Below are 20,620 nucleotides of genomic sequence, written 5' to 3' on the forward strand. Positions count from 1 at the left end.
ATGTATACAATAGAACAATATAAGTTTAATAATTAACATGTAAGTTATATAACGATAGAATATAAAAACACGTTCCTCTTCAATGTATGGTGGGATCAGATCTGAGGCGAAAGCGCCCCTGATTCCCAGAGCTCTTAATAAAAGCACCTACATATAATTGCCTGTGTGATTATATGTCTCCGCACGCTAACAATGCCAGAAGCTGAGCTCAGGCCCCAGGGTCCTTGGCAAGCAGGGCCAGAATTTCAGACAAGGGTCCTTTTTCTTCAGTGGTCCCCAATCTCTGTCCCTTTCATGACGATCACGAGGCCGATGAGGGAAACTTCGGACAGAGACTTAGACATGTCCACTAAGAAGTCATTAGTGGTGGCTACACAACCTTTTGCTTTTCCTTTTTGACTTCTCCAAAGTACAAAAGTACAGCAGAGGTTTAAGTGGCTATGACAGAAAGTCACACGTTCTCGTTGTTCTGAAGTAACAGCAGTGTAGGAGCTTTAAAGTGCTGCCTAAAAGCAAAGTGTGGGTTCAGACTTTTCCATTCCTGGCGTCTCTTTGTGTTCAGTTACCTTCTAAATTAGAGGGTGATTGTAAGGTGTAAAATGTAATTTAGCAACAAACTTTCAGTGAAAAACACTGCAAGCTTTGCTTCCAAGTTGTAACAGAGGAATCCAGATGGAAGGGAGACTGGTGGACTCTTAGAGCACAGTGCTGTCTTTTAAACACCAGGGGAAGGGCAGCTGCCCATCATTTGAACAGATGGCTGTTTGTGTAATGCTTGCTTGTTATTTAATAAGCAGCATTTTGTGAGGGTTTAGTTTTGCAATTCTTATGCTAAATGCCAAAATTGCTCCACATGATACACCCTGCAGCCTCCCCAGATGTCCTCCAAGACCATTAGGGCAGTACACTTGGGCTGAAGTAGGGGAGTACTGTATTTGCTGGGAATGTCCCGACAAAGGCAGGAGTGATGCATCTGACTCCATGTTCTCAGAAGGCTAATTTATTACTTTATAGTAAATATATATATATTTTATATATATATATATATATATATGTATATATATATAAATAAATAAATATAATATATACCATATATTATATATTATATTCTTTAATATATAATAATATATTAAAGAATAATATATATTAAATAATATATGATATTCTAATATATATTAAAGAATACTATACTACACTAAAGAATACAGAAAGGATACTTACTAAATGCTAAAAAGATAATAATGAAAACTTGTGACTCTTTCCAGAGTCTTGACGCAGCTTGGCCCTGATTGGCCAATGAGTGAAAACAACTCACACCAGAATCCAATGAAACAATCACCTGTGGGTAAACAATCTCCAAACACATTCCACATGAGCACAACACAGGAGAAGCAAATGAGATAAGAATTGTTTTCCTTTTCCCTGAGGCTTCTCAGCTTCCCAGGAGAAAAATCCTGGGCAAAGGGATTTTTTCAGAGAATGTGAATACCATAGGGGAGAATGTGTTTGGCTTATGGATAATTTCTTTTCCAGGGCAAATACGTGATCAGTGCCATTCCCCCAGCTCTTTGTTTGAAGATTCATTTCAACCCACCTTTGCCCCCAATGAGGAACCAGCTCATCAACAGAATCCCCATGGGCTCAGTCATCAAGTGCATCGTGTACTACAAGGAAACTTTCTGGAGGAAGAAGGGTATTGCATTTTAATGGAAAAGAATAGTAGTGACAGAGAGAGGGACGAGAGTACCTGGCAACAGAACAGACTCTTTGTTCAGAGCATGCTAAACCTTAGAAGGAGACATAATATTCTTCAATGTCTTTTTTGCCTTCCCCTGTGAGAGAAATGTGAGAGTTTGGTTGGGAGGAGAGGGTGGATGGGGGAATGAAAAAAAGAGATAGTCACGAAGGGAGAATTCATTCCTGTTGCTTATTGCCTTGGTTGTTCTGTTGTCCTCTCCTCGAGTGGCACCTGGGTGTGGGATGAGCTTCTCTCACTTGTGCAGGGTTGTGAAAGTACAAGTGATGTGTGATGGAAGGGTCTGCAAAAATGCTGCTTTCTGGATAGGCTGGTCAGCATTAACTGAAGGTGGCTTCCCACAGACATCCCCAGCTGGGCTAGTCATCCTGGGCTCCCCTGACATGCTGAATGCTTCCATCATGACTCCTCCTTTGGAATTCACTGGATCCAAGGCAAACTGCAATGCAGTAACACCCATTTCTCATTATTGGCTATAATGCGCCCACATCTGTTTGCCTACAAATATCACCCACCCCCACTTTTGCTAATTAAATTGAGGGTTCTGGTTCCTGTCATGTTCTGGCTGTTAGTTTGGGATGGACCACCAAGAGGTGACTGAGTATTTTACAACTTCTTGGAAGCTCCTGTGTTTTGATTCATGGATCATGGCTGCTTTTCCACCTTGTTCTTACCAGGGTATTGTGGTACCATGATCATTGAAGATGAGGAAGCTGCAATTGGTCTAACACTTGATGACACTAAGCCTGATGGCAGCTTTCCTGCCATAATAGGGTAAGGAACAAAGAAAATGTCTTCTTTAGTTAATGCCTTTTTATTTTGTCTTAGAGGCAACAATTGAAGTGGAAAACCTGATACTTTTCAAAGGAAATACTTAAAAATATTTAAAAGTTGAGTTTCTCAGTGCATGGTGATGTTCTATGATTGTTTTACTTCAAATTTTTTTTCTATGATTTCATTGCTAATTAAAAAATTACATTTTACTTAACTTTCTACTTTTTATCACTGTAATCTTTGCCTTTATGTGTGGCAAATTACAAACTTGGAGAAGAAGAAAGGAAAGAGAAGAAAAAGAGGATGATTACAAAAGTGTACTTCTAAGTACTTCAGTTCTTTAAATGAAAATTTGTTTTCTAGAATTAAATTTTATTTTGTTCTGGTTATTTTAGCAACCAGAGAATATGATCACTCTTAAAAGTTTTATTAAAAAACTATTTCCAGCTCAGTCCCAGGTGTTGTATCATTGCTATATGCCTGCACCCAAGGCTGTATGAAATTAAAGTAATTGGGGAAACAGCTCATGCAAATATTCTGACATGAATTTCAGAGTGGTTCCTTCCTAAATGAGTCCTGCAAGCAGCAGGTAGAGCATTATGCAGAAAGGTGAAATAGATGTTTTTATTAGAGACCCTAAAGCTATTACTGTGAATCACAGCACCTCATCCTAAGTTATTGGCATTTTAAATAATGCAGGGGATGTAGCAGCATAATGGAGTAAATTGTTTGTGGTCTTCCAGCTTCATTCTTGCTCGAAAGTGTAGAAGACTGACAGGTCTCACCAAAGAAGAAAGGTAAGTACAAACCCTGGAGATCTGGGTGGAATTCGTGTCAAAATCTTGTTATAAATGACCAGAGCAGGAAAAAAATGCCCTGATTTGAAGGAAGTTGTCTATAAGCTTGTGCCAGTAGGCAGACATTAAGGAAGAAGATGCCTTACTTGGTTTTGGATGAAGGACCCATGGAATTCCTACACAGCTCTTGCCCTTTGGAAACTCTCTGGTCCTGGTTCTTGTTTTCCCACAAGGCTTCTCTGTTTATGTGACTCTTTCTAAGGAACAGCTCTAAGGTGCTCAGTATGAAAGTAGTGTAGATATTCTGCTCTAAATTGTCCAGGACCAGCCTCCTCCTCCCACTGCTGCCTCTGTAGCTTCCTGCAGGTGCCTTGAGCTCTTGGAAAGCTTGTCAGAAGGGAAAGGGTTGACCTCTGTGTTTGATTTTATCTTCATTTTTTGTTTACCCTGGAGGGTCCTTTCAGTATCTGTAACTTAGTGCAACTTGAACCTGTAGCTGCCATGAGCAAGCTTCAGTGTCACTATGGGGTCAGAAAGCTGCTTCCATCCCTAGACCCTCAGTGTGGGGAAAAAATTGCCCTTCAGGCACAGATGAAGGTCATTTTACTGTCTTCTTGAAACAAATTCTGCATAGAGTAGTGCTCTTTGGAATATTACTAAAATGGAATTCATAAAGTAATGATTTTTTATTTTCCATCACACTGATTCACTGTATCTGATCAAATCAAAGCTGCAAGTAGAAGCTGTGGATTATGAGGAGAGCCTTGGTTTGACAGGGAGAAAATACATTTGATTTTAAAATATGATAAAGGAGCAGTGTGCCCAAGTAAATATTTTTACAGTAATACCTGGTCTAACTAGAGAAGATGCAGTCATCTCAGGTAGTCTGGCAGTCTGGGATAATGGGTCCAAATGGAGCTGTTTATGTCCCAGCCTTTTCAAATGACAGCCTGGTACCACAGAGCCCTTTTAATTTTGGCAGGAATGGACAAGCACTGAGGCTTGAGATAGAGGCCCAGCAGGTGCCAGATGATAAAAGTCATGTAGGTGTTCTGAAACCCAGTGTGCCCAAAATTTTGAGCCATTCTGAATACCTAATGGTGTCTTACACTGTGTGTGAATACTCTCAATACAACTGAGTGTTTGCAGTCCTTGAGAACACTTTTTTTTTCTATGAAATTAGGGTCTGTCCTGGCTGTTTGCAAGGCTCCAATCATTTCCCTGGCCATTAAAAGCATTGGCACAGTTACCTGGCTCTGCTGCTGCCAGCAGCCAGGTTTTACAGAGGAGTTTTGAACTCTGGTCTTTTGTGGAATAAACCTTGGACTAGGAGGGACTTTGCCTTGGTAAAGAGTGGTTCAGGAATGTGCTGCCTGTACCCTGGAGCAGGGCTGCCTCTGGCTCCAGTAGTCTTGGCCACAGCCAGAAAAGGCAGGAACAGCTCCTGTCCTCCCCAAGAGCACAACTCTCCTTCCAGTGGAATTTGGGGTGCAGGACAAGGCAGACCCCAGACCTTCTCCCAGTGTACACTCAGGGTGCAACCAGTTTTTATAATTTAGATGAGGGCTATGGTGTTGCAGGGAGGGATCTGTTCTGAGCACAGGCTTCTTGTGACACCCTGCAGAGTGTGAACCTTGCTGAGATGCTGTGCTCAACACAACCTGGGCTCTCCCTTCATGGTGCCAATTTTGGTAGTCCTTGGATATGCAGAGTAGGATGTAGAGTCTGTAGTAGCTATCCTAAATTATGACTTCGAAGCTGTGGGAGAGGATGGAAATCTTTTTACAGCTAAGCCAGACTAAAGGAAGTAAATTTCACTGCTGCCTCCCAGCTGGTCTTCCCAGGTCAGGTGCCAGTGGTGAGATTGTGCTCAGCCTTTCAGAGCTGTGCATGAAGGCCATGGCATCACATGCTGATGAGGAGTAGGAGACCAGGAAAGGAGCTGAGTGTCTGCATTTCCTCCACACTGGCCACAGTGTGACTCCCAATAGGAGCCTACCTTGGTAGCTCCAGGCATAACATTCCTCTTATTTAGTGCTTATAGCAATTTCACAGCTGAGCCCAAAGCCAAAAAATGGGGATATTTCTCGCTGCATATTATTCCATGTAGTGCTATTATGTTCCATGCTAGCATTGACTAAAAGTCCATTAATAAGAATTGCTTTAAACTTCTCTAGGACAAAAAATGCAGATCTTGCAGAGACACCAGCAAGATGCAAAGGTTGCTTTTATTAGGAGTAATGTCCTCAGTGATTGATTTATGTTGATACAATTCAATCCTTTAGAAACTGTTGGTTTGGTTTTTGCTTTGTTTGCTCATTTGGGTTTTTTCTTGTCAAATAATACCTTATTACTGATGACTAATTCCTTCCAATGTCTACACTTCTTAAGAGTCTGAAGATGCCCTTGACCTGAAGCTTAATGTTTTCCTTTGCACAGCTATCTTAAACTAACTAATCTGTGTTTGCAATGTACTCAGCACACAGCTGTGAACTTGCACCTTCATGGAGCCCTGCAGCTAGCCACAAGTGACAATACCTACCTGTCACTGATATGCCATTTCCAGGCTCCTTGGAGGGTCTGTATTGTATTTGCTGGGACCCCCGTGGCAGAAAGGAAAGATAAATCTGACTCCATGTTCTCAGAAGGCTGATTTGTTATTTTATGATACTATATTATATTAAAGAATGCTATACTAAACTATACTAAAGAATACAGAAAGGATACTTACAGAAGGCTAAAAAGATAATAATGAAAACTCCTGACTCTTTCCAGAGCCCTGACGCAGCTTGATCCTGATTGGCCAATGAGTCAAAACAATTCACAGAAACCCAATGAAACTATCACCTGTGGGTAAACAATCTCCAAACACATTCCACATATGAGCACAACATAGGAGAAGCAAATGAGATAAGAATTGTTTTCCTTTGTCTCTGAGGCTTCTCAGCTTCCCAGGAGAAAAGTCCTGGGCGAAGGGATTTTTCAGAAAATGTGAATGTGACAGGTCTGCAGGTCATTGTGGAAAAAGGACAGGGCACAGGCAGGTCTAGAGGGGTCTTCCTCATCCCCAGCATGGTGCTGGGAGGAGCAGATGGGTCCCAAGGTGATAATTCACTTTCCTGTGGAGCCCTGTGGTGTTTCTGACCTGCCCGGAAAGGAGGAATTGGTGGCATTTGTGAGACATCAGCAGAGGCTTGGCTGGACCCTGCTGTTAAAATGGTTTTGTTCTGTTCAGGCACTGGGTAGGTGCTGGTGGTCTTCAGGGCACAGTGCTCACCTCACTTTTGGAGAAATTGGGACATCACCCTTTTCCTTGTGGCTGTTGCTGGATTTGTGTCACCCCTGACTGCAGGGGAATGTTCATATTCAGGTCCTGGAGCTCCCTGAGCCTTCCTGGCCTGTCGCTGCTTCTGGGGCAGGCTGACCCTGGTCCTGTGCCCCAGGGCAAAAGGAAGGGGCTGTTTCCTTCCCCCTGCTGCTGCTGGGCTTTGACACCAGCCAGCAGCAAAACCACCCCAGGGCCACAGCTCTTCCTGAACTGTAGCAACCTTCAATTTCTTGTTCAATCTCCTACCTGCATGTGAGGCCTTCACACCTTCAAGGCCCTTCAAGTTATCCTGTTTCTCTTCATCCTCTTTCCATGGCATTCTTTGATTTCTTTATCATGGGTATAGCTGGGCTCCTGTAGAGCTGGGTTGCTTCTTGCAGCAATCATGTGTGGTTTCCTCACATACTTTTATAGCTGAAAGAGGAGCCCTCACAGTTTCAGAGCTGGGACTCCTGTGTTTCTGTGCCCAGCATGGCTTTTTCTGGAGCACTGGATTTTCTTCCAGAAGTAAATGTCTTTCCAGGGTTGTGCTTGCTTTCTATAATTGTTATTTCATCCTGATCATCTTGCTTTTGGGAATTGGTGCAGCATGGCTAAGAGTAAGACCCAAGAATGAAGTACATTCAATGATTTATAGACTCATAAACTTAAAACAGGAGGAAATTTTATATAAACAGAAATGAACTACTGATTCCCTGAGAGCTGCAGTATATTGAGAGCTGCAGTATATTGAGACCTGCATCTTTTAGGAACAAACTGTAAGTTAGACTGTGTGCCAAGCCAAAAAAGTGCAATGCCTCACTACTTATTTTCCTGACAGGCTGGAGACCATTTGGGTAATTTGAGGGTTTGGGCTGCTGGAGTTATCTTAAGAAAACAGTTTGCAAAACTGCTGGAAAATCAGCACTTATGCAGCACAGGAGCTCAGATTATTTCTAGCGCTCCAGAGGCTGATGAATTGGGATAGATCCTAAAAGCTGGAACCTCAAATTCAAGCAGATACAATACTTGTCCTCTTAGAAGCAGGGTATGTTAGAAGTGATTTGTTTTCTCTTTCCTCACACTGAAGTCTTCTGTTGCTTTTCTCTCTCAGGAAGACGAGGCTGTGTGAGCTCTATGCAAAGGTTCTGGGATCAGAGGAAGCTTTACATGTAAGCACAAAATCTCTGCAAAGGCACCTTTGGGAAAGGCACCAGCTCTGGGAGCACTTGCTGCCCTCACCAGGGGAGTGGAGAGAAGATTATGGCAAGCCTTGGGTTGGCTTTGACAGTGAGGATAAGAGAGCTTTGTGAACATTAATGACACATTAAAAGGTGGTTTTGTTGGTATATTCTTGTCCAGCTCCATGGCTGGGATTCTCAGTGCTTGCCACCCTAAACCTCAGCCGCTGTCACACTGACAGACTGGCTTTCCCTCTCTGTCCATGTTGTGTCTTCTCTCTTACTAGTTGTTAAGATCCACTGATGCATGCTTTGAGTTGTTTTTCTTTTGCCTTTCCCCTGCCTTCTCTTCCCTGTAAAGGTAAATGACTGCTAGGATTGGTGTGATCTCACACTTAAGTTATGTGATCAACGCCAATTGTACTTTTAAGAACAATTTCACAGAGTTAAAAGTTGTAGACACCAATCTGAAAAACACATGATTTTCAACACAATGATGTTGTACACAGAGCCATGCAAGTGCCACACTTTGCATTTTTAACAGAGTATATTTGTACCCAATGTACACATTGCAAGTATTACAACTGTAAACACTGGAGGTTAATTTTGCTTTACATGGCTCAAAGTATGTGCACAAAACATAAATTAACATTGACAGATTAAGAGGATTATGCTCCAGAATGGCCAGATTAACTAGTTTTTTAGACAGTGTATTCTTATTTTTAAAAACTCAGGGCTTATTGCGTTGAGTTCATGCTGCATTAAGAGATTTGTTAAATGTGCTCATCTTGTCAGATGTTGACATACAACAAATGATAAACCATTCTTCTCTGCTCTTTCTCAGTTCTGTTATTAACTTCTTCGAGACTTTGTCCTTTCCCTGAGTGAATTAATCTCTGTTTTACAGCCTGTGCATTATGAAGAGAAGAACTGGTGTGAAGAGCAGTATTCTGGGGGCTGCTACACAGCCTACTTCCCACCAGGCATAATGACTCAGTATGGAAGGTACAGTGTCTATTTATAGTGGGCTTTGGAGTGCTAAGATAAGACCAAGTTAATAAATATCCTCAGAAAGGGTCATAAATCCTCTGTCATTGTTCACTTCATACCTTTAAGATCACTGAGGGATGTTTGAAATGGGATAACCTTCCACTTGTCTCTGTTGGGCTTTATGATGGATGAGTACAGTATCATGAGGGGCTTTTATTCACTCCGGTTGTTTGGTGAGTTCAGCTGAGGAGGTTCTGGGAAGGGAGTTGGGAAGCTTCCACAGTCTTCTTACAAAAATGGTTTTGGGTATTTGAGATCAGTGTAACCATTTCAAGCACACTTTAGCTGATGATTTAAAAATACTGGCAGAGACTTAGTTCTTGCTAATGCCAATGGTAATGAGTGATTTCTCTGGACCATTCCTTTCTTTTTAGCAGTGAAATCTTAATATAGTGATCAGTGTGCCATTGTATACAGTCTTCTCCCACTTAAGTTTTTGCATGAAAATGAGATTTACCAAGAAGAAAAAGACTTACTTCAGACTGGTGATTTGATTTAGATACACAGGTTTTAAATGTGGTAGAAGAGCCATACTTTTGAGGTTTAAGTTCTTATAATTTAAAAGTAACTTAGAGCAATAAAGCCTTGTAACAAAGAGCTTATGGAGGCCTTAGTATTTGAGGTAATTAAAATGATAATTATTGTAGATTCTGGCAAAAATAGAGTTAAAAAAATGGTTTTTGTTTATTTACTTATTGCTTCAAATATTATGGGGATATACTTCAGAATGCTGCACTGTGCCAGTAATGCCTGGCATTGGTACTTATGCCACAGGCTGGAACTGTGAGATAGTGTAAGTCTCATCTCAAAATAGTTGTCCTTTTCACCTGTAGTTGTCATTTTCACCTATGAACAGTGTAAACATTTAAAAATGTGAACACTGATGTGTTCACGGTAAGAAATTAAATGCAACCCAGACTCCCCTTCCAGCTCCACTCACCCAGTGCTATTATCTTCAAGTGCTTGCTGTCATTTAAAACATTTTTATTCCAGAATTAACCCAGCTTTTTCAGTTCTTTCCTGATACAGCTGATGTGACTTTTTGCTTGTCCCCCTCCAGGATCATTCGGCAGCCCGTTGGCAGGATTTATTTTGCTGGCACAGAGACAGCCACTGAATGGAGTGGATACATGGAGGGGGCTGTCCAGGCTGGAGAAAGAGCAGCCAGAGAGGTACAGATGCTCAGGGGACACTGTCAAATGTCCTGTGGAAAATGAAAGATCTTGCGGTTGGAGGGGAAATGAGAACTGAGTGCTGACAGCTTTGGGTGTTCTGAGTCGTGATGCAAATCCCTGCAAAGGGGATCGACTTCAAACAGGATGAAGGTTTTCCGCTTAGATTTGGAATGTTAGGAAGGACTCTGGTTATTTTGTCAAACTCTCCCTTTGATTCTAGGATTAAATTCTTTCTTCTTTTACAGAAGTCCCAAACTTTCCCCCAGTCATTTTTCTCCCAAATCTGTTAATCATTGTACTGAGAGATCCTGGCTCTTAGAGCAGGGAACAGCTCGGTCCTGCAGCTCTGCACACCAAGCCAGGCCCTTCCTCAGTGTTTCCAACACTGAGACAGCCTTAACACAGAGTCACTAAACAAGGACTTAGATATTTTTTTCTTCTGAGAAAATGCCAATTTCCTGAGTATTTTCCAGAACATTAGAGTTTATGGAGCAGCAAAAGAAATTTAATCTTTGTTTTATGAGGCTAAAAACCAGTCAAAGAACACAAATTGTCCTGGAAGGAATGTGGAGAGTTCATCCAGCCCATGCCCCTGCCCCAAGAGACAGAGATCAATTGTTCATAAATTATCCCATTTGAGAAAATTATACCTAAGGTGCTCCTGAAAAGATCCAGAGGTCTCATGACCTCTCTGATATAATGACATTACAGCAGGGGACTAAATAAGTGCACTTGACTGGTAAAAATTTTGATGTTTTCCTTATTTACTTATGAAAGAAAAACATGTTGAAAACTCAGTGCTTCTCACTCTCCTGCATCTCCTCAGTGCTTCTCACTTCCTGCATGGACACTGTCCATGAGTCTTGTCTACACTAAAAGCCCCTTGTAAAAGATGTTAAATCTTAAATCTACAAGTGTCTGCAATAGAGAAAACATTATTATCACCATCTCCATTTTATTTCACTGTAGAAGAAGCTAATCTTGCTATCTTCCCTGAATATAATTTCAAACAGTCTTTGCTATCCTACTGATCTCTGCTATCTTTGATACTTGGAATGGGAACTGTCCCATTGCAAAGGTTTTAGTTTTAATTTTGCTTTTCTCTGGTTGAAAGTAGTGGTCTGTCATCACTCCCAGGATGCTGTTCCTCTTCCTACATCACGATAAAATTTGCAAAATGAGCTGTTCCCTGTAGCTGGTGTCTTCATGCCTCACTTTGCCATGAGTGTCTGCTTAACTCTTAGTCATAATCACATTATCCTGTTTCCCTGGGGCTGGCCAAATTCCAATATCTTGCAAGGACTAACTAAGCATAAAGAGATTATTCTGTTTCTGTGTTCCACTAGGAGGAGTGTCTTATGAAATATCAGCCCTTTCCATAAATAAGTTGTAAAAGGTTGAGTTTTCTTTTAAAATTTGAATACACTGTGATTTACGTGCTCAGTCATGCCATTTTTAAACAACAATTGAATTTTATTTGTTTTCTGTCTTGAAGAATCACTGGTACTTGAGAATGTTGTTTGTTTTCAGATACTGTTTGCTATGAGGAAAATCCCAGACAGTGAAATTTGGAAGCCAGAACCTGAATCAGTTGTAAGTATTTATGCAGATAAAACGGATTTGGGTTTTTTCTGCTGTTTTGCTGATGAGATAATTTTTTTTTGGTCTGTTTTTGTATAAGTTCACTGAATCAAAGCCACAATAAACTTCCCCTTTTTCACCGAAATTTCCCTTCCCTAAAAAAGGAAGAGGATAGAAACCCATGTGGCAAACCTGTAAGGCAGGAATGGAAAGAGCTGCAGTTCTTAACTGGGCTGTGAATCCTTTCCATGTGTGTGTTCCTCCCTTTAACTGAGCAGAAAATCTGGATCTACTGCTTCTTGATAAGATATTACTGCTTCAACCCAGTTCTGTTCCTGCTGCAAGAATCTCTTGATTTATATCCCTCCTCACAGTGGAGATGCTCTGTGGATAATGGATGCTCTCCCCACAGGATGTGCCAGCTTTGCCCATCACTACAACCTTCTGGGAGAGGAACTTGCCATCTGTGCCAGGACTGCTAAAGCTGATTGGATTTTCCACTTTCTTCACCTCTGTGGCTGCAGCTGGGCTATTTGCCTACAAAAAGGGACTTCTGGTTCGAAACTGAAAAAAGGTGCCAGCTCAATGCCTCACAATTGAGGGTTTTCCTCTCTTTTTTTCCTCTTTTTTTCCTCTTTTTTTCCTCTTTTTTTCCTCTTTTTTTCCTCTTTTTTCCTCTTTTTTTCCTCTTTTTTTCCTCTTTTTTTCCTCTTTTTTTCCTCTTTTTTTCCTCTTTTTTTCCTCTTTTTTTCCTCTTTTTTTCCTCTTTTTTTCCTCTTTTTTTCCTCTTTTTTTCCTCTTTTTTTCCTCTTTTTTTCCTCTTTTTTTCCTCTTTTTTCCTCTTTTTTTTCCTCTTTTTTTTCTTTTTTTTTCTTTTTTTTTCCTCTTTTTTTTCTTTTTTTTTTTTTTTTTTCCTCTTTTTTCCTCTTTTTTCCTCTTTTTTTTCCTCTTTTTTTTCTCTTTTTTTTTCCTCTTTTTTTTTCCTCTTTTTTTCCTCTTTTTTCCTCTTTTTTCCTCTTTTTTTCCTCTTTTTTCCTCTTTTTTCCTCTTTTTTTTCCTCTTTTTTTCCTCTTCTCTTTCTCTTTTTTTCTCTTTTTTCTCTTTCTCTTTTTTTCTCTTCTCTTTCTCTTTTTTCTCTTTTTTTCTCTTTTTTTCTCTTTTTTCTCTTTTTTCTCTTTTTTTTTTTTTTTCTTTTTTCTCTTTTTTTTTTTTTTCTCTTTTTTTCTCTTTTTTCTTTTTTTTTTCTTTTTTTCTTTTTCTTTTTTCTTTTTTTTTCCTCTTCTTTTTCTTTTTTTCTCTTCTTCTTTTTTCCTTCTTTTTTTTTTCCTTCTTCTTTTTCTCCTTCTTCTTTTTTTCTCCTTCTTCTTTTCTCTCTTCTTCTTTTTCTCCTTCTTCTTTTTCTCCTTCTTCTTTTTCTCCTTCTTCTTTTCTCCTTCTCTTTTTCTCCTTCTTCTTTTCTCCTTCTTCTTTTCTCCTTCTTCTTTTTCTCCTTCTTCTTTTTCTCCTTCTTCTTTTTCTCCTTCTTCTTTTTCTCCTTCTTCTTTTTCTCCTTCTTCTTTTTCTCCTTCTTCTTTTTCTCCTTCTTCTTTTTCTCCTTCTTCTTTTTCTCCTTCTTCTTTTTCTCCTTCTTCTTTTTCTCCTTCTTCTTTTTCTCCTTCTTCTTTTTCTCCTTCTTCTTTTTCTCCTTCTTCTTTTTCTCCTTCTTTCTGTCACATACTTTTCTGTCTCCAAAATCTGAGGAAGAGGTGAAAACAGTAGAGAAAATAGGCAAGAGGGAAAGGATATAGTAAAGGGATCCATATTGAAAAAGAACCCCTAGGGTCCAGCCCTACTTCTAGCAGTAACTTCTTGATTCTTGAATTTCTGGGGTACCAAGTGTTATCACCTTGAGGTTTTGATCCAGATCTCAGAACAGAAGTGACAAAATACCTCTCTGAAGCCTATTCTGGTGAGATTTCTGGTTGGTTTTACTCTTATGTCAAATCAGACCCTGAACCCCAAGTCTCCATGGGCCCTATTTGTACTGTACAACAAAGTCTCTAGTTGGATTTCTATCTTCCTGTGGGGTAGACTGAGAAAAGAAACCCACAGCTTACAGAATAATCAGATAGTTAATGCAGATCTGGTAAGAAACTATCAGTATTTTTATTTCTTACCCAGGAAGCACCTAAGGGACAAGCTAGGCTAAATTTATCCATCTGAACCATGCAACCATAGGGATGCTGGCATTTCCAGTGGCATATGTGTCCTAGAGTGAGCTCAAGGACAGTAGTTGTGCTGTGTTTGGCAGTGTGGTTGAATTTCAGGCTCCCCAGATGTGTCCACAGCTGCCTGGCACAGCAGAGCTCCTGACCAGTGGAGTGTGTCTGTCCCTGGGAGCACCTTGAGGCTGTCTCTTGCCTGCTAGGGCACAATGGGATTGAAAATGTAGTGTTGGCATTAAACAAACAAAAGAAAAACAAACAAAACAAAAAAACCTCCAGCTTATTTGCCCCCAAACTCTTGCTTCATGCTGAGCACAGATTTGCTGATTTTGAGTTTTGGTCTTTCCTAACAACCATATTGATGGGATTAGCAGTTCCACTTCTGCCTGCTGTGCTGTGTTGCACTGACTATGCACTTTTGGTAACTAATAAGGGATCTAAATGATAGTGAGAGCAAAGAGAACTGTGGATTGCAGAGTCACATGCAAGTGCTTCTGCTCTCCACAGCTTGGTACTGTTCAAAAATGAAAAAAATAATATAGAAAGAAGGCAGTAGGCAGGGGTAGGGGGAGAAGTAAGAAAAATAAAAATCCACCCACCAAAACCTCAGTGCCTACTTGTCAGTGTGTTGGTACCTTGTTCTAGATATTTCTGCTATGTTACCTGTGCACAAGATGAAACAGGGAGCCACAGGTGTGGCTGAGAACAAGATCTGGTGCACATGAAGCTGGAGATGTCTGGAATTTTTCAGAGCCTGTTTGCTGCACTCCTCCCTTCAAGGAGTAGCAATTTATATGTAAAAAATATTGGATTGCAGTAAAGAGCCATGGAGGGAAGTATAATAATAACTTCAGCAACTGGTGTGAGCAGACGGTGGAGGAGCTGTATCACCAGTCTCAGGCAGGATTTTTGGGCTAGCATCTATCTTACTTGTGTAGAGCAGTACTTTGTTCTCCAAATAGTCCCATGGAAATGCACTGAACTGCTTGGAAAGCTGTAATATTTGTGAGCAGCACCTCGCTTTCTGGCCCTTAGGTTTTGTTCTTTTTAACTTGATGTGCTGGTTAAACATCATCTTGGAGCAGCAGCTTGGATTTTATCACAAATGAATAGCCTCATAACAGCCTTTTAAAATGCATGGGGGAACTTTTCAGGCATAAAAGATCTTTAAGGCAGAGGAGGAGTGCAGCAGTGTGCATATGGCCTCTCTGGTTGTATCACATGGAGCTCTAATTTGCTGGGACATTTGCCTACTGCAGAGAGCTTCTACGTGGCTTTCTCTCCCTGTGATTTATTTACTACATGAATTAGGAACTGAAAGCTGAATGGGAAGTTCAGAGCTTTGGCAACTCACACAATTCTCAGGCCAGAAATAAATACAGGAACCTAAATTTGGGAAGGCATTTTTGAAGTCCTGGCTCTAATATTTGTAAGTGCTAGACAGTGAATACATAGATTAAAGATAAAGAGCTGCTGCATTTGCAGATGATTTTTCTGCCAAAACTGTTTGGAATCCAGGTCCTGCTTCTGCCCTAGAAATACTCCACATTCTCTAAAGAGGAGCAAATTCATGAAACTAATGAGGATAAATTGGTTTTATTCACATACAAAATATATTTCTCTCTTCTTTGCTCCTGAACCTGGCAGAAATTTTTCCCAGTTTAACAAGATCAGGGGACACAGGAGGAAAAATTCCAATCAAAACCAGAAATTAGGTATTTAAAACGGAACTGAATTATAACTTAAAATTTTCATGAGATTGGCCAATTAAAAAAAATTGAAAAGTTTCAATACTTATAAGCCTTTTTTATTCTTAGTTTCAAAGTGAAAGAAAAATGGGAAAAAATTATAAAGCAGTCCCACAAAGCATATCTCATCTTATTCTGCCACAACTAAAGTAGGTGAAACAGGGATTTATTCAAAATAATTAATTAAAAATAAATTTGGATTCCCTGAGATTTCTAATCAAATCTGGTTGGAACTGGGAGGTCAGAACTGTGACATCTCTATTAACACACTAAAATCTCTGTCTTCTTCCTTGCAGACTGCCAAAGCTTTTTGGAAAGCTCTGTTTTTACAGCCACGTCTTGCTATGATTGTGCTGTGGACATTCCCACCACTATGGGATTAAAAAAGGATTTGCCACTGTTTTCTCAACATTTCCACACAAAAGGAACATGTGGCACCTTGTGTGTACATGGATGCCAGTGTGATGAGGGAATTGATAAATGGAGGTAGAGAATCAAGCTGCTTCCCTATGAGTAGAGGGAACTGTTAGCACTGGCTTACATTTTTTAAATTAAAATTCATGCCAACCCTTTAAAGAGAGGAATGAAGTCTGTTTTTATGGATAACCAGTCATGCTGTATTCTTAATTTATTAACACATTTGATGAGACAACTGCTGTCATGAAAGTTCCAAGAGTTTACCAGCTTTGTAAAATGTATTATAGGAACAACCATGGAAATAATTGTATTTGTCTCTTACAAACTGAACTGTGTTATCATGCATATTTTGTAATGCTCATAAGAGTTTACTTTAAAAAAAACCGAAATTTACTTTCTTGTACACTGTTCTGATAGCCACTGTACCTTGCAAGGAATGACGGGTCATGGCATAAAAATCTGTGTTAACCAAAGTACTTGAAATCTAATTGTATAAACTACTCAACAATCACAAGGATGTGAGCAATCTGAGGCAGCCCCCTTGTCTTCCCTTTAATTTGTGCATTTTTTCCCCAGTACAGATCTTGATTCCATATAGCACATCTGCTCTCAATACAAAGGCATTAATCAAGTAATTAAGTTCCTCTCTGAGCATTGCCCATCATTGCAACCCATGGCCTGGACAAGAAACTATGGGGCCTAAAGAAATCTTTCTGTGTCTACAGTGGGACTGTTGTTTCACTGAAGTAGGCTTTGCAGATGTGCAGAAATTTTAAGATTTTTTCCCCCTTTTTTGAGACATGAAAAAGTAATATTTTGGAGAAAAGGGAATTTTATGGCCTCCAGAAATACTAGGGAGCCAAGATTAAATAACAGACCTGCCACTGCTCTTGAGCAAGAAGCAAACCCCCTCAAATCACAGGTGACAAGCATTCACAAATAAACCCGACCTATGTTCAAACAAACTAACATTCCCTCTCCTGTCTCCACCACCTTGAGATCACCCTGATCTTCCTTCTGTTGAAGAACAGAGTGTAAAAATGAGACAGCCAAAGCAGCCTGGCTTTCCAAGTGTCTCTGCAGTGAATTCCTTTAGGCGTTGTCTTAGACTGCCGCTTGTGGCGTGTCTGCTGTGCTCCTGTGCAGCTCAGTGCTCAGTGGTGCCTGCCTCTGTGTTTTGGAAAATAGATTTTAAAAGAGTGACTTCACTTTGCAGGAATATATATGCTGTGTGTGTGTGTGATGAATTTGTGCCTTTTATAACTGTAGCATTTTCTAAAGTGCCTCTGTGGTGACTGTCTCCCTTGGTTTCCTTCTTCAGCTCTCTTTTAAATAGGCTCTTGCAGATATTTTTATCTGACAGCTGTGAAATTTTTTTAACCTTAATTAGAATCAATAAATATTGTCATGTCAAATGTGTTGTTTGAGGCTTTTCTTTTGTGGAAGCCCCTTTTGACTTGGATGTAGTGGTATTACTTACTGACACAGCATTCTGCATTTCAAACCTCTAACTTCAGCTTTTCTTAGTAAAGAAAACTCTGTAAAGAAAAGGAGAGTATAAAAGAAAAAAATACAAACCCACCCAAGCAACCCCCCAAAACAGTGCAAAAAAACCCCACTCAACCCCTTAAATACACAATTGAGAAAAAAATTAGTTTTTACTATTATAGGGCAGGTGGCTCAAACTGAACACAAGAAGAAACAGACCTTGTACCAAATATTGTGTGATGTAAACATAAAATCCTAGAAGAAAAGAGAGACCAAAATCACTTAATTTCACCCACTAGCTCATTGTCAGTGCTAGAGAGATAATGGAACTGAGGAACAAATTTGCTCCAGGGAAGGGACCTGTGTTGCACAAAACTCTTGGCCATGAATACTGGAGAAAGTGTAACCATCCATGTGAAAAACATCTGAAGTGTTCAGTGCTCTTTGTATAGGCTTAACTTTCAGCATTACAAGTTATAGAGGAGCACAAATACAATGAAAGCAAACACCCTCAACTAATCCTTCACACACTCTCTAAAGCATCTGTCCCCTAAGAAATGTGTCAGAACCAGCATTTCACAGCCCTCAAAGCAGCCAGCAAGTGGTTATGCCTCTAAAACATTGCTGCTGTGTGGGTTTGCATGGCCTGGTTTTGGAAGCTGGGGGGCTACAGGAGTGGTTTCTCTGAGAAGCTTCTGGAAGCTTCCCCCATGTCCAGAAGAGCCACTCCCTGACAGCTCCAGGATGGACCCACTGCTGGCCAGGGCTGGGCCAGTTAGAAAAGGTGGTAACACCTCTGGGACAACAAATTTAGGAAGGAAAAAAAGTTATAGTGCAGATGTAATTGCAGCCAGAGAAGAGCAGGGTGAGAATGTGTGAGAGGAAGAGCCCTGCAGACACCAAGGGCAGGGCACAGGGAGGGGCAGGAGCTGCTCCAGGGGCTGGAGCTGGGATTCCCTGCAGCCCTGGTGAGCCCTGGTGGGACCCCTGGTGGGAGGAGCTGTGCCCCTGCAGCCCAGCAGGGCACAGGGATGCAGAGATCACCTCAGCCCAGGAGGGGCACAGGGATGCAGAGATCACCTCAGCCCAGCAGGGCACAGGGATGCAGATCACCTCAGCCCAGGAGGGGATGCAGGACACAGGATGAGGATCACCTCAGCCCAGCAGGGCACAGGGATGCAGAGATCACCTCAGCCCAGGAGGGCACAGGGATGCAGAGATCACCTCAGCCCAGGAGGGCACAGGGATGCAGAGATCACCTCAGCCCAGCAGAGCACAGGGATGCAGAGATCACCTCAGCCCAGGGGCCTCAGGGAGCAGGGTCACCTCAGCGGAGAACAGGGATGCAGAGATCACCTCAGCCCAGGAGGGCTCAGGGATGCAGAGATCACCTCAGCCCAGGAGGGCTCAGGGGTGCAGAGATCACCTCAGCCCAGGGGGGCTCAGGGATGCAGAGATCACCTCAGCCCAGGAGGGCTCAGGGATGCAGAGATCACCTCGCCAGCAGGAGCGCGGAGACCCAGAATGGGGCACGGGGATGCTGAGAGGAGGCTGTGAACCCATGGGAGGCCCATGAAGGGAGAAGCCCACCCTGGAGCAGGTTTGTGACCCTGTGAGGGACCCACATTGGAGCAGGCTGTGCCTGAGGGACTGAATGGAAGAATAACCCACAGTGAAGCAATTGATGGAGAACTGTTGCCTGTGGGATGGACTCACAGTTCATGGAGAGCTGTCTCCATGGGAGGGGATCCCACACTGGAGCAGGGGAAGGGCTCCTCTCCCTGAGCAGTGGCAGGAGCAATGTGTGATGAACTGACCATAACCCATCCTCATCTCCCTGTGCCACTGGGGGGGAGGAGGGAGGGATGGGAGGAAGTTATTTTTGCAATTTATTTTTACTTCTCATTATCATGCTCTGATTTTGTTGCTAACAAATTCAATTAATATCCCCAAGCTCAGCCTGTTTTGCCCATGATGGTATTTGCAGATGAGTGCTCTTTCCCTGTCCTATCTTGACTCATGAACCAGTTGTTTTATTTTCTCTTCTCTGTCCACCTGAGGAGGAGAGTGACAGTGACTTTTGTGGGTATCTGGCATCCAGCCAGGGTCAACCCACCACAGTGTTTTTGGTGCTGAAGCCCAGGATCATGATGATTTTGAGATAAGGATGGTAATTGGGAAAGATTGAGCAAAATGTGGACTGAACATTGTTGGATAGTAGAACATTCATGGTGAATTTTGCTGTAATTGTGGTGAAGGCACAAGGGGTGGATTTTGTGTGACTTGCCAATTTTTGTTCTGTGTTGTGATGATGTTATTTTGATTTTTGTGTGGGGAACTTTTGTCTTTGGTTGGTTTTGTTGATGTGAGTGCAGGTTGTGTGATGGATGTGGATTTCAATGATAATTCTTAAACAGTTAAATATGTGATTCACAGAGGTAAGGGGTGGAAAGTGGAGTCAGATTTGACCTACCTTTTTAACCCTTTGTTCAGACATATCCTGGAGCATCCCAGAGGACATAACCAAAATGGTATTATTATTAATTTAGTTATTTACAAAGCTTCAGTGTACATTTCAAAGAGACCGTGCCAGCCAAGGGGTACTTCATTATTTCCATCAGTCCAGTGCACAGAAAATTAATGTGGACAGATTAATACAGAAGAAATCAATTTTGTTTAACATCTGCAAAAGATACAAATATGATTTCCCAAGAAACCAATTAGAAATCCCACTCATTGCTTAGAAGAGGATAGGATGTGTGTGCAAATCATTTGGCTAAATCATGCAAAACTCAGTGCTGCAAGAGCTGAGGATAATTTTTTCTTCTTGTCTTGTGTAATTCTACCAATTTCTCATCTGGAGCAGATCTCAAAATGTTGGAGGGACTGATGAGTTTTGCCTTCTGGCTCAACACAGGATAAATTCTCCCTGAGCCTGTGGAATTGCCTCAGAAAAAATCAAAAATCCAAGAATGATGGGCCTCAGATGGTAGAGCCAAAGTACAGTTTGGTATCTGCTGGGAAAAAGACACATTTTTTTTCTCAGGTTGGTCCTGCTCTGTGGTGTGAGTGTGGAAGGAAGCTCATCATCCTCATCTGCTGTTAGAACCCATGCAGGTACTGTAGGACTCCTACAGACATG

At 41.3% G+C, this 20,620-nt stretch overlaps 1 protein-coding gene across 1 annotated transcript in view; it reads left to right on the forward strand.

Moving 5' to 3' along the window:
* LOC115901431 (amine oxidase [flavin-containing] B-like) overlaps positions 1-17,391 on the forward strand; it is a 54,212-nt gene extending 36,821 nt beyond the window's left edge. The window contains exons 8-16 of the mRNA XM_030944094.1: positions 1,534-1,693; positions 2,434-2,530; positions 3,274-3,327; positions 7,749-7,806; positions 8,723-8,820; positions 9,926-10,037; positions 11,571-11,633; positions 12,034-12,195; positions 15,870-17,391. Coding sequence (XP_030799954.1) covers positions 1,534-1,693; positions 2,434-2,530; positions 3,274-3,327; positions 7,749-7,806; positions 8,723-8,820; positions 9,926-10,037; positions 11,571-11,633; positions 12,034-12,189 — 798 coding nt within the window. The 3' untranslated portion in view covers positions 12,190-12,195; positions 15,870-17,391. The remainder of the gene's footprint in view (positions 1-1,533; positions 1,694-2,433; positions 2,531-3,273; positions 3,328-7,748; positions 7,807-8,722; positions 8,821-9,925; positions 10,038-11,570; positions 11,634-12,033; positions 12,196-15,869) is intronic.
* Positions 17,392-20,620: the final 3,229 nt, after the last annotated feature.

This window comes from Camarhynchus parvulus, chromosome 1 (assembly GCF_901933205.1).
Source record: "Camarhynchus parvulus chromosome 1, STF_HiC, whole genome shotgun sequence".
Lineage (NCBI taxonomy): Eukaryota > Metazoa > Chordata > Aves > Passeriformes > Thraupidae > Camarhynchus > Camarhynchus parvulus.